Genomic DNA, 19395 nt, shown 5'->3' on the forward strand with positions numbered 1-19395 from the left:
AATTTGAGTCGGCCATGAAAGGAATGAAAGGTGTTACTGCAAGTCAGGATTAAAACCTAGCGGTCGATACCATATTAAACTGATACGGTAGTTTCATATTGTTTTTGTTATATTTTACGAGAGAAATAAGTTATATATATATATATATATATATATATATATATATATATATATATATATATATATATATATATAATCCTATTTCTAATTATAATCAAAATCAGGATAATTAATAATTAATATTATACTCTCTATTATAGTTTCTATGATAGTAATGTACATCTCACACCAACATTTTCTATAACCTAAATTACACATAAAAACTTGTGAATGCAGCTCAACAGACACATTCTTTTTTCTTATATGGAAGATCAAGCAAAGTTAAAATCATAATACTAAGAACATATATCCTTGGATTTAACAAAAAAAGTTCTTATTTTAGATGTTGAGAAAATATGGCATATAAAAAAATAAAACAATTACAATACAATAATATAACATAAAAACTTTAAAATAGGAGAAAAAATCATGATCATTATTATATAGTAACCAAAAAATAACATGACGTGAAAATTATTACAACATACTCCATCACCCCACTACCCCACACGCCCCAAAATAAATATTTAATTATATCTCGCAATACTCTAACAAAAGTATAAGAAAAAAAAATAAATATAAATTTAAAATATTTTAAGTGGTGTATTTTGTAATGAAGAATTTGAGTTCAATATATAATATTAAGATCTCTTTACCTTTATAAAACTAAATGATATAAAACTATTTCAAACATATTATTTTTGAATTTAATTGATATACAACGTCATCAGTGTAAATATTTTTTACACTTCAGTTAATCATAATCATTGATTTATTTAAAATATTTGACTTTTATTTTAACCACTTAAAAAGTAATATGATTGTGATGCATTGACCGTGTAAATTTTTTTACACTGACCGTGCATAACCGTTAATCTCATTACTTTTAACCGATACAACAAATCCAAAAAACAAAATGTCTCATATTACACACTATTATAACCCTAATACTTTTCACTTTCAACCGCGGGTATCCCGCCGCTAGACCATAGCATCAAGACATACCGAATCATTCACTAGAGTTCACAATTGGATCCTGATTCATGACTTCACTTGTGATCATCATAGGTATTTCTCAATTCACAAAATTCAAGTTTAACTTAAATCAAATTGAATGAGTGTAATTCAATATTGGTTCGTGCGAGAATTAAATGAGTGTAAATTGTTGGTCTTGGTCTAGGGTTCAATCTCGAGTGTTAATTGAGATAAGTTAGTGTAAATTGTTGGTGAAATGTTGAATATTCGATAAGTTGAAATTATGAATAATGAATTAACCATATATTCTATTAAATTAACAACAATTTTGCATGGTATAGGGAAAATTGAGTATCTACGAATCATTTATAAAACAAGAAAGTACAGGTGATGAATCTAAGCATTTGAATCATAAAGAGTAGAAAAGAAGTAACATTTATGATCTTTTGTTAACTAAAACTCTAATCGAACAACATGATATATGTAACTTAACAAAATAAAGCCGTTGAGTCTAATTAAATCAAAAGCAGTAAAAGTATATCAAGTGTGCTTGGTTGGGAATAGGGATAGAACACTATACAATATACAGAAACAAACACAAGACATTGAGATGAAAAAAAGTTGTTATAGCTATCTAGGAAGATGGACTGCTACTGTTGTTGCGGAAGCTGTTTGCAAGATTATTCAAAGGAGAAGCTTGAAAAAGTGAGAGTCTTATGGTTCTTGTGTGAGATGATGTATGCAAGTCTTTACACTCTTCAAGATCACTATCACATGCTAACACAACCCATTCTCCTTCATCATCCAAATACTTGAGAACCAAATTGTTCATATCATTTAGGTTAAAACGCCTTGCTATCTCAAGCTGCAGATCTCTAAAACACCACACTGCTTGCAAGCTAAACCGTATCTTTTCGTCCGCGAACGTCGCCTTCACTCTGAAAGCACCTCTTTCCAATAGTCCTGATGATGATGAATTGTTGTTGTTCCATGTTACAGTTGGTCTTGGAGGTAGGGTTTGGTTATTGCTGTTGTTGTTGTTGTTGTTGAAATGTAGAAGTAACTGTTTAGTATCATGATCCTCTTGTAGTTGTTGATAGTCTTGGATATTAATAGTGGATGCATGTTGCATTAATGCATCAACTGCTGAAGGAGCTGCAAGGTTTTCTGTCATCACAAGATGCTGATGATGATGATGATGATGATCTCCATTAATAATAGATTTGTTTCCTGCTGCATGAGTCTGACTGCATGCAGAAGGTGGAGATTTCAAATTAGTAACTAAATCTCCATGGCTGTTATAGAAACTGTTGTTGTTGATGTGATCACCACCGCCGCCACCGCCATGAGCAGCTGCAGTGCTCAACTCTGGAAAGCTTGCATAGAAAGATCCAATCTGTATAGCACCCTCAGCACCTTGAACAGAATCTATCACCAGTTGAAGCTTCTTCAAAGAATGTCCCACTTTCTTTATTTTTCTTGAAGGCCACCTTGTTATCCCATGCTGTCTGCATATCCTTTTCAGAGTTGTAGGACATACTGTGTCACAAAATATTATTTAATTAGTTTAGATTAAGATTGAGTTGGAATAATTAATATCTATATGATTATGATGTAGTTTCATTTCATTAATTAATTGAAGTTTAAATTTACAAGTTACTAGTACTCACCACCGATGCTCTTTGCGGCGTCCTTTAGGCTTCCGGCGAAGTATTGTCTTAGAACAGGCAAGCTTATGGTCTTCTCCGCCTTGGTCCGTCGCTTGTCGCCTGACTTTCGTCCGCTTGAAGAAGATGATGACCTGCGTCCACCGCCGGTTCCTCCGCCTCCGGATTCTTCACCGGCCTCTACACTTGCTCTTGAGTTACTGCTCTGATCATGCTGTATTACTTGGCCAAATTCTGAAAAGACTGAATTTCCCTCTCTCTCCCAGTTACAGGTTGTGACTTTGAATTCCTCTTTAGGCTCTTGAAGATACTCCAACGACACCGACACGCCTTTCCCTTTGTTTTGAGCTTCCATCATATGTGCAATCCATGAACAAGATGATGAAGTTGTGTCTTTAGTTGAACAACCCGAAGCTGCATCAACTTGTGACAGTGATGCAGTAGTAGCAGCATCGGAAGCAGAAGAAGGCATGTAATTATTTGTTGTTGTTGGAAAAGTGAACTGATCTTGATCTTCGTGATGATTAGCATTGTCATCCTCCATAACAACATGCAAATGCAAGCTTCTACAAGCTTGTTGAACAACAAGGGATAACGAGTTCAGCATTTGTTTCTGTTGTTCCGTGTCGCGACAATCTTTAGGTAGAAAAAACTCCAAAACAAAATCAGCTGCAGAGCCAGTGTAGACACTTCTCAATGGAATCGCGACCGCGGCATGTAATCCAAACATGTCCGCGTGGTGAGCGAGCGGGTATTCGGCTTTGCTGAATGCTGTAATGTCGATCGCGAAACAAGGCTTGGTTGTTGTGAATGCTGTTCCTACTATTCCTTGTCCATTGAAAAGATGATACTCACTGCAAGCTTCTTGGAATCCTAACACCTCCATGTCACCAACATAACAAGCTGAATCAACCGTGGATATGCAACTCATCATCATATGATTATTATTGTTCATCTGATCCGTCGGAACTGTAACCGAAACACTGCATCCACCACCACCAGAAGTCCCTTTTCCTCCTCCTTGTTGTTGTATACAAGGAGCCCATGTTAGTGCTAATGGCAAATTATGAGTCTTGCAAACAGACGCCAACACCTCTACTATCTCGTTCACCGCTGCTTCATATAACTCCTCGAATACCTAATTATTCATTATCACATGTGAATCAATTAGGTCAAGAATTGATCTAATTGAATCAAGTATTGATTTGATGAATGATGGAATGCGGGCTTACCTTTACCGCGGGTTGAATATTCATGTTGTGGCTACTTCTAAAATCAACCGCCTGCACCAAAGATAGATCCATCAATCACATGTTTTGAACTGAATTACAATAACACTAAACTACTAATGCAATTAATAGAGAAACTACAAACCTCGAGAGCATTAGAGAGATGATCGAGTTGTGGACGGTAATTGATGAGGTTTTGGTTTGCGATAACAAACTCAATGACACCTAAGCAAGTTCCGCTTCCTCTTTCAAACACAGGAAGTGCTAGAAGAGATCCATACTGCTGCTGCTGTTGCTGATGCCGCGGATACTCATGACTTCTAAAGAAACGAACATGAACATTCATGTTCGGATTCACAGAAACCGGAACAGACGAACTCGAATCCTGCTGAAGATAATGAATTGCCGATCTCCTCCTTAGAGCTGGCACCCATATCTGAATAAGAACGTTGTTGGAAGAATTCTTAGTGTACTCTTTTAAGTAACCAACAGCAACTACTAATCTTTCTTTCACCGACGTCGATGGACCTTGACTCCCCCTCGGTCCGATCCACCATCTCTTCCCAACAACAAAACCACTTTCTTGATCAACTTGATGATGATTAAAATGGTCTCCTTCTCCCATTCCAATGGGAATATTATTCCCTATGTAGTGTTGTTGCGGTGGCGATGCAGTTTGCTGCATCGCCATCATATTATTCTCACTAGCTTCAATCCAACAACCTTCTCCTAAAAGCTCCTCAATTATATCTCCTTGATCTCCTCCAACCATGGTCCCAAATACACCGCCGTCGTCCACTATCCCACCACCATATTCCATCCTAGCTTTTTTTCTCCTGTAATAGTTATTATACATACAATAACAAACATATATAAATATGAGTGATGAAGATGTGATATATATATATATATAGAGAGAGAATATTAGAAGGTGAGAGAAGTGAAATATATAATAAGTAGTTGAGAACACGTACGTAGGTAAGTAAGAAACGCAGCAAGAGAAGAGTAGTTATTGTGCAGGCAGAGAGAGTCTTGTGTGAATGAAGAAATGAAATATATGAACATATGCAATAAACAGGTCTCCTATTTAATGACCAAAAACGCAATTTCAGTTTATTATAATTGAGTTGGACCCACTGGTAAGCAAAAGAAGCTACTGGTGTATCATCTATAAAATATTAATCTCTTTCACAAAGTAGCAGCGCTGTAAATTATTTATTTATTTATTTATTATCATAGGATGATGATGATGATCTTGTTGTATATAATATGTTATGTGTTTGCTGCTTCTTGTAGAACATACACTCGTGTTGAGAGTAACACATGCATATAAACATATATAGTATACTATCAAGTACTCTATTATCAAAAAAAGATATATATACTATGAACTCAATCCATGAGATGAGAGACAGAAAGAGACAAGGATGGGTATATTATTCTTGCCGTTGAATTTTATTAATACTTCGCAGGGTACAAATTTAGACTAGTAACTTTGGGATCTCTGTCTCCCTACTTCCACCTTCGTCTTTAAATATAATAACAAATTCACATAATTTATCAAATTGAATTTTATATAATAATATTAAGTATTTATAGTTAATATTAATTTTTCAAATTTATTCTCTAATTTTTCAAACTCATACTATAAGAAATCTTTTAGGCCTATTAAGTCAAACTACTTCAATAAAGATATGTTATTAGGAGTCTACAATAACCAAAGCTCTATTGTGTTTAACTATGTTGTAAAGAGTGGATGTCTAGGGTTGAGTTAAACTCATATAGAGAGAGGGTTTGGCTTCCACACTTGTCCTTATTGTGGCCATCGTCTCAGATAGGTGATGTCTCCATCTCTCAATGTTTCAGTTGTGGTTTGGTGTTTTGCATGAATGTAAAATTTTGCTTCAACTGTGCTTTAGTATTATTTGATCAAAACATAATGCGCCTCGTTGCGTAGGTGTGTTCTTACTCGAGTATTGAGTATTTTTAGTCGGGGATAGATCTAGAAGCTTTGTGTAGTAGGGGTCGGGTAGATAAGGGAAACTTTATTGTTTCCTCTATAAAGTAGCAGTTTTAATGTTTGAGTCGAATATCATTTTTGTGTTTGGAGAATAGTTTTTATTTTATTATGGTTCTATCTTTTTGGAATTTAGTTTCATTTTTAGGGCATTACTTACATTCCATTTGATGTAGATTTTTTCACGCTTCATAATTTCCTACATGTTGGTGGTTGTCTTTTGTTCTAGGGACTCGTTGAAATGTTGTTCCTTCGAACCATTTTCAAACACTTCCACAAACATATATTGGTTTTGATTGACCACCTGTATTATGGCCTCGTTGAAATAGATTAGGGTCAAGGTCTCGAAGTTCCCTTGATATACATGAAAAATGCATATGGTTGACACTGTCTGATGTTTGATCTCCAAGACCCGATGGATTAACTTTCAAGCAATATTTGTGCAAGTCATCCTTTAAAATACTCGAGAAGAGTTTATATTTTAAAGGTTATACAACCTCGATGGTAGTCATATGGGTGTTGAATATTTCTAAGTGTTCTAGGGGTATCACTCATTTCCCTTCATCCTATTACATTTTCTCAATAGCTAAGTTCTGCCATCCTCGCTAGGCAAGCAAAACAGAGGCTTGCAACATAAAATGTTATGTTATTCTCACTAGGTCTCAGTAAGCGAGACAGTTGGTCTTGAGGAAATGTGACATTCTGATTCGTATCTCCTGAGCCTCGTTGGGAGTTCGCTAGGCGAGAGGTTTCTTGGAGGCCTCCCTGGGTCTCGCTAAGCGATGAAATGAAAAATCCAGAGACTTGACCATTCTGCCTCGCCTCGCTTGAAGCTTGCCCTAGGCTCGCTGAGCGAGGATTCTGATATGTTTCCATACAATGTGAATATCCCTTAGATGCTTAAGTCTTTTCTCTAATGAGTAATTGTACACATGTATTATTTTATCGAGAAGCTTAAGTTAAGATTTAGATATTAGACTTTTAGAGGCAAGTGGACCCATAAGATAGGGAACCCACTGAGATTATTATCTCACCCCATTATTATTTTTGTTTTTCAGGTGGTTCTTTACAGGCAAATGACAAGGATAAACTTGCCTAATGATGTTTCAGAGGCTTATGATATGATGATCTTTCGTTGTATCATGTGTACATATATGGATATTGCACATAGATCTTAGTTTTTGTCTAGACACCTCTGTATAGCATATGTCATATTGTATATTATTCTTTTGGATATGTATATATAACATTGTTGATAGACATTTATGTGTATCAATACCAATTTACACTATATGTAATATATTTTCTAGATGTATATTATGTGTGGGTGTTATATATGTTGGTTCCTCGTTTCAGTGCTTTAATTCTTGCATGGTTTCTTGAATTGTGTGAAGAACCTCATTATCTTGAGATGAATGTTAAGCTAGTACAATTTTTTATCTAATGTTGTGAGTGTGGTTGAGAAACTGTTTTTTTGTAGCACTATAGTGGGTGCCATTTGTTCTTGTTTTGTATATGATGAGTCGTGCTAGTAGTGCGTTATGACCAAAGTCTTATAATATTTAAGCTTATTGCGAAAAGTCAATGCTTAGGATTATGAGTTGAACTTGAATTTATAGAGTGGAAGGGGCACCTATATTTGTTCCTATTGTAGCCTCAATCTCGAATAAACGATGTCTTTATATCTCTTTTTTAGTCGTGGTTTAGTGCTATATAAATATGTAAGACCTTGATTAAATCATGCTTTTGTGTGTATGTGTTCTGTATTTTTAGTTGTTGATAGGCTTGGAAGTCTTGTATGGTAGGTCACGTAGATATCAGAATCTTATGACATTGCAATATTCTTGTTATATTAGATTTTGTATCATGTGTTAAAAAGCTACATTTCTCTTTTTTACGAAAAACATTTTTAGTATAAGTGTCAGTCATTCTTAAGAGCAACATGCGCCAAATTCTGAGACCAAATTATTATTTTTTAATTACTATGTCAATATATTTTACATCTATTTTTCTAAAAACAAGTATAAAATAATAATGTTTTCAAGATCCATTTTATACCTTTTGTTAAAAACATAATTTTAAATTTTTTATGATTTACACTGATTTTAAAAAAGAAACGGATATAAATTCATATTTTAAAAATTTATTTCTAAACTAAAACAGAATTCCCAGATTGATTGAATCAATCCTAATATGAATTATGTTCGATGTGTTTTTAATTAAGTTATTATTATGTCAATTTATCTGAACTACCGCATTCCTTTATTTTTGTTTTTTTATATAAGGTGTTGTTTAATCACGTTTTTCTAAATACATATATTATATACTTTTTATGTGATATTTTGAAATACTAGTTTTTAAGCTTTCAATTTTTTTAAATGTTGTGAGTTTATCTTCTTTTCTTTTTAAAAGAATCAATGAATTTCACTTTCGTTGTTTAAAAAAAAGAAGAGAAGTAATACTAATAGACATATAAATATAGAAATAAATATTGGTAAAGTCTCACCCCTTTTTAGTAAAATATAACCGGCTATATAATAATAATATTATTATTAAAAAATAGTGGAAGATCATCACTATACTATATTGATGAAGAATATCTAGAGAAGAATATTGAAACACGTTATTAATAACCAAACAAATTTCTCAAAAAAAAAACCCAATTTTTTTTAGAGAGAGAAAGTGATAAAAGATATAGGTGTGGTGAGGGAGTATGAACTCTTATAGCTATCTCTCTGCTCTCCACATGGCGACTCTACAAAATTTGTTTTCTTTTTTATTTGTATTTCTTTTTGCTGGCACTATTTTGTATTTTTTTTATCTATTAAAAAACCAATCTCCAAAGATTGCTTAGTGAGGCACGATATCGGCGATATATTTTTTATGAAAGTTGCTGGTATTAACAAATGTTATATAAATTAAAATTAGTATTATGGAACTACTATTTAACTAGAACTTTTAGTTATAAAAAAGAAAAAAAAGGCGATAATATATTTTAACATACAAGTTGAGGGGCTGTAAAAATTGAAAAAAATAAAAGATTCGTTTAGGTTTGATTGGTAAATTGATTGACAAAAATAAATGACAACTACTTTGGTTATAATCTTTATTGAATCAATCAATCTAGCTAGGTAGAGCTATAGATGGATAGCATGTGGGACCCACCCATATTGAAAACGAAAGAGAATTGTTTTATCGCCGTGGTTTCTTTGTTTAAGATTCTCTTTGACAACTCACAACATAAACCACTGTTGTTTCTGTTGTGGGTAAGAAAATATTCCACACCAACCTTAGTGTAAATTTAGGAAACTTCTAAATAGTCACATCCAATACAGAATTCAAATTTGTTGAATTTGATATGCATTTTTTTAAACTAAAAAACAATTCATTTCAGATTACCAACAATTAATTTATGTTCATTTTATTCACAGATTTATAAATACTTCTTTTTAATCTATTTTTTAAATATATTTAATATTTAAAATAGTTTTTTTTTTAAAAATAAAAAGTTATAAAATTGAAAAATAATAAAGTTAAGATTTAGAAATTTGAATATATATATATATATATATATATATATATATATATATATATATATATATATATATATATATATATATATATATATATATATATATATATTTCAAATTCAACTCATTTAGTTCATGTATCGTATGTGTCGCCTCTATAGGTCGACACATGCAGCGTATGTGCCGACACATGACTTACATAGGTTGACACATCCACTAAAAATCTTTAAATTTTGCATTCCTTTTGATTCATTATGACACACATATATATATATTTCATGCAAACATCATTTCTACTAAGGTTCTAGAGTAAACCTACACGAAACCGGGATTTCAAAGAGTTCTCATTATCTTCACCTCATTCTACTAAGGTACTATTTGAGATCTTTGAGGGTTTCAAATAAGAAAATCGAGCTAAGGTTTTCCTTCAAGATCAATTTGGGATTAGAAGGTTTTGGAGAACGTGTGGTTCTTGCAAAGGAGTAGTGTGAGACGATGGATCATATAGGTAAATCTTGGGTTACAACAATTTGCAATTTGGATCCGATCGAGTGAAGGCTTTGAAGAACAGAAGGTTCTTGCAAAGGAGTAGCGTGAGACGGTGGGTCAAATTGAAATTGTTGGGTTACTTGATCAAGGGAAGAGAAAATGTTAGAATCAACATCAAACTTAGGGTTTGTAGGGTTGGATTGTTACGTTTCTCTTGTATACATACTTTTGCAAAGTAAAGTTAATTTCATTATCTCAATTCGTGTTCGAATTGAGGGCAAACGTACTCATAGTGAGGTCGATTGTGAAACTTCATAAATAAACCCTTGTGTACTCTCTCTATATATCTATCTATCTATCTAATTCTTTTATATCTCAATTGCAAATTGTTGAATTCATCGATCGTGCGATCATTATGTTTGGCCAAAAAAATTTATAACCTTTTAAAAAATGTTTTTTTGAGTTGATCATAATCCTTTAGATTATGATTGTATTTGAATATCAACAAAATCATATAAGTTTCCAAACAAAATTGATTGCACACAAGGTGTTCGATAGTTTGCCTCAATAGTATTTTTATGTGATTTATCATTGGGAATAGTCTCTACTTCTAGCATTGCATTCAAATTAATTGTGGTTGATAGTTTGATAATCAAATTTGTGTTCATTATCATACCTTGATTGAAATTACGTATATCCGAGCTTTTTGTTAATGATTAGGTTAGACGATTTGATACGGGTTACTTCTGTGTGCCATAAAATTTTCAAAATATTTTTTGTTAAAGTTTTTAACTTGTTGTCTATTCACCCCCCCTCTAGATTGAAGCCCATCGTCTAACATGAATAACCCCTATCATTGTAACACATTGAATAACTTGCAGTTGCAAAAAATAAATCTCAATTTGAGAGCAGAAAGAAACTCTGCAGAAATTCGTCGTCTTCTTCCTTTGTTCGAAAACACTAATTTTCTTTTCTTCCCCAATTCAATTTTGTTTCTTTTCATTATCAATTATGAAGCAAAATCTTGCAATCGAAGTTTGGTTGATTCACTCGAGTGAAAAATGAATAACAAGAGGAATAATCAATCAGAAAGATTGATTCTTGTTCATCAAGATTTGGTTCGGAATTCATCAAGTTTTGGTGAAATTCTTGAGTGGAAATTGACGAACTCCAACATCTAGTATCTTTAGCACTGGATGAGGGATTTGTGGAAAGAAAGACACGATGGTGATGAATCATCTGAACATGCATTTCCTGAAGAGTCTCCGAATTATGAAGAATCTGAATCATGAGAATTGGTGCAAGCAGATACATGTTGTCTTTTTCTATCAAGATCTTTGGGATCTTGTGAAGAAGGGAGTGACGCCGCTTGTAGGAAAAGTGACAGATGAAGAAAATGATGCACACAAAGAATTGAGTAAGAAATATTATAAAGCTCTATTTATGATCTATCAATGCGTTGATGCAAACAATTTCGAAAAGGTTAGTCATGTCGAATCAGCGAAAGAAGCATGGGAGATTTTGAAAAAATTATTTTGATGCACATAAAAGGTGAAATAAGTGAGGTCACAAACTCACAGAAGAACGTATGACTTACTTAAGATGGAAAACAATGAAAGCATAACTGATTTTTTCACTAGGGTTATGAAACTAGTGAATCAAATCAAGGTATATGGTGAAACATTGACATCAAGATCAATTGTTTCAAAGATCTCGAGTCATTGGATCCAAAGTTAGACCACATGGTAGCAGCCATAGAAGAGTCGAAAAATTTATCAACATTGAAAAAGAAAGAGCTTCAAGGGACGCTTGAATCTCATGAAAAAAGAATGGATAAAAGAGTTGTAGGCAAGTTTAAGAGTGACGTGTCTTTGCAGGCACAATCAACAAGAAAAAGAAAGGCAAAGGGAAGTGGCTCGACAACAAAGGTAGAGAGGGCTACAACAATTTGACTGGTCGAAATCAGTAAGAAAGAGGTTGGTCAAATCATAGAAAGTCCTCACACCAAAGCAACCAAATAGGTGGTGCTGCAGGTAGAGGAAGAGGCGGTGGTCGAAAAATCTGACAAAAGTCATATTCAATGTTTCAACTGTCAAAAGTATGGTCACTACTTAAGTGATTGTCCTGAAAAACAAAAGAATCAAGAAAATGATGCAAGGTTTGCAAAGCATGAAGAAGAAGAGATGTTGCTGACGGTCACAACAAGAGATGAAGAAAGATTCAAGGACCAATGGTACTTGGACTCATGATGCTCATCACACATGACTAGTAGAAAAAATTGGGTCATCAACATAAAACCCTAAATAAAGAACATGGTAAGATTTGCAAATGACAATACTCTAGCCTTTGAAGGTATTGGTGATATTCTAATTATGAGGAAAGATGGCAAGAGGTTAGTAATTTCCAATGTATTATACATACTAGGCATGAAAAGAAATTTGCTCAGTATAAAGCAGTTGGTTGAAAAGAACTACAAAGTGTCAATCGAAGAAAAGATGAAGAGAGTTCTCAACTCATGTGGAAGGTTAGTCTTGAAGGCACATATGTCTCAGAACAGAACCTTCTTGATTGAACTTAATATGATGAAGCATAAGTGTATTGCAACTGCAACTAGAAGGGATGAATGGATATGACACTATAAACTTGGCCATCTCAATTTCAAAGACATCAAAGATCTTAAAAGAAGAAGTATGGTTTCAGGGTTACCAGAAATCGACATTCTAAGTGGAGTGTGTGAGGAATGTGTGCAGGTGAAACAACACAAGGACAACTTCGGCAAGGATGCAGGAAGCAAGTCGAAGGAAATTCTTGAAATCATATACTCTGATGTATGTGGTCCTATTTGTAACACCCCGATAATAATATGGTAATTATTTAAATTAAGTTAATAATATATTTATTAATTTAATTAGATAATTGGATTATTATTATTATTATTATTTTGGAATTATTAAATTATTATTATTATTGGAATAATAATATAAATTGGAAAATATATAAGTGTGAAATAAAGAAAAAAGAGCCCAATTGGTAAAGGAAAAGGTTTTCACGTGAAACAGAGAAGCGATTGAGAAAGAGGAGAAAGGGCAAAGAGGCAGAGCAAGAGGAAGAAGATTGGAGAAGAGAAGAGCTTGGAGCTTAGAGATTGCCGGATTAACTCAGGTAAGGGGGGTTTATCGTCGTTTAATGGGTATTATGGGTTAGCATGTAATGGGTAGTGATAAACCGTTGAATTGACCCTAATTGGGATTGTCGAATGCTGAAAATTGTGATGGATATGTTGTGTAAAAAACTGAAATTGAACCTGTAATTGAGTGTGTTGTAATTTCCCTAACGTATAGCTTTTTACGGAATTGGAATCGGAGGTCCGGAAGTCCTCTAACGGCGGAAAATGCGGAGAATTCTGCATTCTGCTTTGTGTTAGCGCAGGAACTGCTGTTTTGTTTGCGTTAACCGGTTAACCCAGGGTGTTAACCGGTTAACACTGTTAAGAATTGAGAATTTGTGCTGTTTTGCCTGCGTTAACCGGTTAACCCAGGGCGTTAACCGGTTAACACTGTTAAGTTTTGGGCAGTAAGCGTGTTTTGCCTGCGTTAACCGGTTAACCCAGGGCGTTAACCGGTTAACGCTGTTGCAGAGTGGAAAAATTGTTAATTTAAATGTTGTGTGCCTAATTGGTGGTTGCCTATATCAGTGTGTGATATGGTAGGGATTATTTCCCGCTGTTTTGAGCAGTATAGGTATTAGTAGAGTGTGCTAATACTGTGTTTAATTATTTGACATGATATGATGTTTTGATACATGTGTTGATGATGTATGATGATAGGCATAATGCTGTGAATGTATATATTATGCATGTATTTGTGAATGGACTGTTGTATGGCTTAGAGTGTGAGCATGTGTCCATTGTGGATTGTTGTTGATGTTGCATTGCTAGATGATTAGCGTGCATAGCATAGCCTTCGGGGCTGTAGCTAATTCCCATGGTGAGGAATTAGTGAGTGAATCGTTGTGGATTTGTTGTTGATGTTTGCATGCTAGATGATTAGTATGCATAGCATAGCCTTCGGGGCTGTAGCTAATTCCCATGGTGAGGAATTAGTGAGTGAGTCATTAGATCTCAAATGAGTGGGACTAGTGAGCTTAGTAGCCGTATCTGGAGTTGATCGGTGAGCTTGAACTATATGTTCAAGAATAGTCGGTACCGCATGTGTGGAGTCTCATTGCATAAATTATGTATGGCGTATAATATGAATGGATGTATTCCAATATTATACGTGTGTGGTGTTGCTAGTGAGTATGAATATGAGTTGTATTGGTGTTGAGTATGATGTTTGAGTTGGTGTGCCTTTACTAAATGTGTGAATACGATTAGGGTGATTAATGTGTTAAATTACTTAACATGACATGATAATTTATAATGCTTATTATATCGATTGAGGAACTCACCCTTACAACTATTTTTCAGGTAACGAGCAATGAGTTGAGTAGAAGCTAATACTTGGAGTCTAGTGTAGTCTCCTTAGTGGGTCATGCTCTGATAGATGTAACATCGGGACGGGATGTTTTGAATATTTTATTGATTGGTTGTGAACCATTTTACATGTAATATGTTACATATTTTGAATGATAATTTGATTTCTATCCGCTGTGTATTATGCAACTGTTTTATTTAATAAATAAATGAGCATGACAGGCTACTTTGATGAATAGTGTGGAATGTTGTGTGACACCCTTGGATGCATAATTACTCTGATTTATATATGTTGTTATTTTAATTAAATATTTGGGGTATTTTAGAAGGGTGTTACATTAGTGGTATCAGAGCATAGTCGGTCAAGTCGAGTCGTAATCATTCTGTTTCCCCTGTACGGGATAGGTGTTGTGTAACCCTATCAGTACTTATTGTTTAGCTTGTTGGGTTTTCAGAATAGAGATGGCTGGAAGAGGTAGAGACGATGCTGCGATTGCTGAGGCTCTGGGTATGCTAGCTGGAGTACTTGGAGGAAATCCGAATGTTGTGGGAATGGGAGCTGCTCGTCAACTGAGTGAGTTCCAGAAGAACAATCCTCCAATGTTCAAGGGAGCATACGATCCAGATGGTGCTCAGAAGTGGTTGAAGGAGATCGAGAGGATCTTCCGAGTGACTGAGTGTGCCGATAACCAGAAGGTCAGGTTCGGTACGCATATGCTGTCAGAGGAAGCAGATGATTGGTGGGTTGCTACCCGCACTGAGTTGGAATCTACTGGGAATGCCGAGATCACTTGGGCGGTGTTCAGAGAGAGATTCCTGAGGAAGTACTTTCCAGAAGATGTCAGAGGAAAGAAAGAGATAGAGTTCTTAGAGTTGAAGCAGGGTAACAAGTCTGTTACTGAGTATGCTGCTAAGTTCACAGAGCTGTCAAAGTATTATACTCCCTATAATGAGGCTGCTGGAGAATTTTCGAAATGTGTGAAGTTTGAGAACGGGCTGCGTCCTGAGATCAAACAGGCTATTGGATATCAGCGGATCAGAGTGTTTTCTGACTTGGTTGACTGTTGCAGGATTTTTGAACAGGATTCCAAAGCCAGAGCAGAGAGCTATCAGCAAAGGGTTGATAGAAGAGGCAAGAATCAGAATGATCGTGGAAAACCGTATGCAGCTGGCAAAGGTTTCCAGAGGCAGAGTGGGACGAAGAGGTCTAGTGGGGGAGACTCCAGTGCCCCTGCTAAGTGTTATAGATGTGGTCGGGCTGGACATCGTGTCCATGAGTGTACCAGTGCTGAGATGAAGTGTTTCAAGTGTGGCAAAGGTGGTCATTTGGCTGCAGAGTGTCGGTTGAAGACTGTAACTTGTTTCAACTGTGGAGAGTTGGGTCATATCAGTCCACAGTGTCCTAAGCCGAAGAAAGAGAATCAGTCAGGAGGCAAGGTCTTTGCTTTATCGGGATCTGAGACTTCTGCAGATGATCGTTTGATCCGAGGTACGTGTTATATTAATGGCTTTCCTCTTGTAGCTATTATTGACACCGGTGCTACTCATTCCTTTATATCTTTGGATTGTGCTGTGAAACTTAAGTTAGAGATATCTGAGATGCCTGGAAGTATGGTGATTGATACTCCTGCGAAGGGTTCAGTGACTACTACTTCAGTTTGTTTGAATTGTCCTTTGAGTATTTTTGGTAGAGACTTTGGAATGGACCTTGTGTGTCTTCCACTAGTACAGGTTGAGGTTATCCTGGGTATGAACTGGTTGGTGTTTAACCGAGTTTCTATCAATTGTTTTGATAAGACTGTGATATTTCCTGAGGTTGAGGAAGGAAAGGATTTGTTTCTATCAGCGAAGCAGGTGAATGAGGAAGTGGCAGATGGGGCAGAGTTGTTTATGCTGTTAGCGACTTTGGAGGCTAAAGATAAACTGGTGATTGGCGATCTAGCCGTGGTGTGTGATTTTCCTGACGTGTTTCCTGAAGAAGTGAATGAATTGCCGCCAGAGCGTGAAGTTGAGTTCTCGATTGATTTGGTACCTGGTACTAGACCGATATCGATGGCTCCGTACCGTATGTCTGCTGTTGAGTTAACTGAATTGAAGAGTCAGTTGGAAGATCTGTTGGATAAGAAATTTATTCGTCCGAGTGTGTCACCGTGGGGTGCACCAGTGTTATTGGTCAAGAAGAAAGAAGGTACTATGAGGTTGTGTGTGGACTACAGGCAACTGAACAAAGTGACGATCAAGAATCGGTATCCTTTGCCGAGGATTGATGATTTGACGGATCAGTTGGTTGGTGCAAGTGTGTTCAGCAAAATAGATTTGAGATCTGGGTATCATCAGATCCGTGTGAAAACTGAGGATATTCAGAAGACTGCTTTCAGAACAAGGTATGGACATTATGAGTATTCTGTAATGCCTTTTGGTGTGACTAATGCGCCTGGAGTATTTATAGAGTATATGAATAGGATTTTCCATCCGTACCTAGACAAGTTTGTTGTGGTGTTTATTGATGACATTTTGGTGTATTCGAAATCTGAAGAAGAGTATGCTGAGCATTTGAGAGTGGTTTTAGAAGTCCTACGAGAAAAGAAGTTATTTGCTAAACTCTCTAAATGTGAATTTTGGTTAGAGGAGGTTAGTTTTCTTGGTCACGTGATTTCAAGAGGTGGTGTTGCTGTTGATCCTTCTAAGATAGAAGCGGTGTCTAAGTGGGAAGCTCCGAAGTCTGTTGCTGAGATTCGCAGTTTCCTGGGATTGGCTGGTTACTATAGGAAATTTATTGAGGGATTTTCTAAGTTGGCGTTACCGTTGACGATGTTGACTAGAAAGGGGCAAGCATTTGTTTGGGACTCAAAATGTGAAGAAGGTTTCCAAGAGTTAAAGAGAAGGTTGACTACTGCTCCTATTCTGATATTACCGAGTTCGTCGGAATCATTTGAGGTTTACTGTGATGCTTCATTGTTGGGTTTGGGTGGTGTGTTGATGCAGAATAAGCAGGTTATAGCTTATGCTTCGAGACAGCTGAGGGTTCATGAGAGGAACTATCCGACACATGATTTAGAGTTGGCAGCTGTGGTATTTGTTCTGAAATTATGGAGGCATTACTTGTATGGGTCAAGATTTGAGGTTTTCAGTGACCATAAAAGTTTAAAGTATTTGTTTGATCAGAAAGAGCTGAATATGAGACAAAGGAGATGGTTAGAATTTCTGAAGGATTATGACTTTGGTTTGAATTACCATCCGGGTAAAGCAAACGTAGTAGCTGATGCATTGAGTCGGAAATCATTGCATATGTCTATGTTAATGGTTAAGGAATTGGATTTAATTGAGCAGTTTAGAGACTTGAGTTTGGTGTGTGAGAGTACTCACAATAGTGTTAAATTGGGAATGTTGAAGTTAACGAGTGGTATTCTGGATGAGATCAGAGAGGGTCAGAAATCCGATGTGCTTTTGGTTGATAAGTTGACTCTAGTGAATCAGGGTCAAGGTGGTGAATTCAGAGTTGATGAGAATGGCATTTTGAAATTTGGTAATCGGGTGTGTATTCCGGATGTTATCGAACTTAAGAAGAGTATTCTTGAAGAAGGACATCGTAGTGGCCTGAGTATTCATCCTGGGGCTACGAAGATGTATCATGATTTGAAAAAGTTATTTTGGTGGCCGGGAATGAAGAAAGAAATTGCGAGTTTTGTTTATTCCTGTTTGACTTGTCAGAAGTCGAAGATTGAGCATTAGAAGTCGTCTGGGCTAATGCAACCGTTGGCTATTCCAGAGTGGAAGTGGGATAGTATCAGTATGGATTTTGTTTCTGGTTTACCGAGGACAAGTAAGAATTTTGAAGCTATTTGGGTGATTGTGGATAGATTGACGAAGTCGGCCCATTTCATTCCGATCAGAATGGATTATCCGTTAGAGAGATTAGCCGAGTTGTATATTGAGAAGATTGTAAGTTTGCATGGTATTCCGTCTAGTATTGTTTCAGACAGAGATCCTAGATTTACATCGAAGTTCTGGGAAGGTTTGCAGAGGGCTTTGGGAACTAAGCTGAGATTGAGTTCTGCATATCATCCGCAGACTGATGGTCAGACTGAGAGGACGATTCAGTCATTAGAGGATCTTTTGAGAGCTTGTGTTTTGGAAAAAGGAGGTGCTTGGGATTGTTATTTACCTTTGATTGAGTTTACCTACAACAATAGTTTTCATTCGAGCATTGGTATGGCACCGTTTGAAGCTTTGTATGGTAGGAGATGTCGGACACCTTTATGTTGGTATGAGTCCGGTGAGAGTGCTGTGGTTGGACCGGAGATTGTTCAACAAACTACGGAAAAGATTAAGATGATTCAGGAGAAGATGAGAATTGCTCAGAGTCGTCAGAAGAGTTATCACGACAAGAGGAGGAAGTCACTTGAGTTCCAAGAGGGAGATCATGTGTTTCTTCGTGTTACTCCGATAACTGGTGTTGGTCGAGCTTTGAAGTCAAAGAAGTTGACACCTCGATTTATTGGTCCTTATCAGATTTTGGAGAGGATAGGGGAGGTAGCCTATCGTGTCGCTTTACCGCCGTCGCTTGCGAATTTACATGAGGTTTTTCATGTGTCTCAGTTGAGGAGGTACATTCATGATCCGTCGCATGTAGTCCAAGTAGATGATGTACAAGTGAGAGATAACCTGACTGTTGAAACATCACCTATGAGGATCGAGGATCGAGAGTTGAAGCAGTTGAGGGGTAAAGAGATTGCCTTGGTGAAGGTAGCTTGGGGAGGACCAGCAGGTGGCAATGTGACTTGGGAACTGGAGAGTAAGATGAAGGAGTCTTACCCAGAGTTGTTCGCTTGAGGTATGTTTTCGAGGACGAAAACTCTTTTAGTGGGGGAGAGTTGTAACACCCCGATAATAATATGGTAATTATTTAAATTAA

At 36.1% G+C, this 19395-nt stretch overlaps 1 protein-coding gene across 1 annotated transcript; it reads right to left on the reverse strand.

Moving 5' to 3' along the window:
- Positions 1-1558: 1558 nt before the first annotated feature.
- Positions 1559-5048, reverse strand: LOC127121049 (protein NLP5). The gene is made up of 5 exons (XM_051051663.1): positions 4945-5048; positions 4116-4806; positions 3974-4024; positions 2745-3879; positions 1559-2613 (listed from the first exon to the last, which is right to left on the reverse strand). The coding sequence occupies exons 2-5, from the start codon at positions 4788-4790 to the stop codon at positions 1709-1711; spliced, it is 2766 nt and encodes a 921-aa protein (XP_050907620.1). The 5' UTR covers positions 4791-4806; positions 4945-5048; the 3' UTR covers positions 1559-1708.
- Positions 5049-19395: the final 14347 nt, after the last annotated feature.

Source organism: Lathyrus oleraceus, chromosome 2 (assembly GCF_024323335.1).
Source record: "Lathyrus oleraceus cultivar Zhongwan6 chromosome 2, CAAS_Psat_ZW6_1.0, whole genome shotgun sequence".
NCBI classification, from domain to species: Eukaryota; Viridiplantae; Streptophyta; class Magnoliopsida; order Fabales; family Fabaceae; genus Lathyrus; species Lathyrus oleraceus.

Excerpts from the sequence above, each read along its gene's own strand:
- LOC127121049 (XM_051051663.1), bottom strand. The coding sequence starts at position 4,790 with ATGGAATATGGTGGTGGGATAGTGGACGACGGCGGTGTATTTGGGACC. Across the intron at positions 4,025-4,115 it reads ATCTCTCTAATGCTCTCGAG|GCGGTTGATTTTAGAAGTAG; the intron begins GTTTGTAGTTTC and ends TCTTTGGTGCAG. Across the intron at positions 3,880-3,973 it reads ATATTCAACCCGCGGTAAAG|GTATTCGAGGAGTTATATGA; the intron begins GTAAGCCCGCAT and ends ATGAATAATTAG.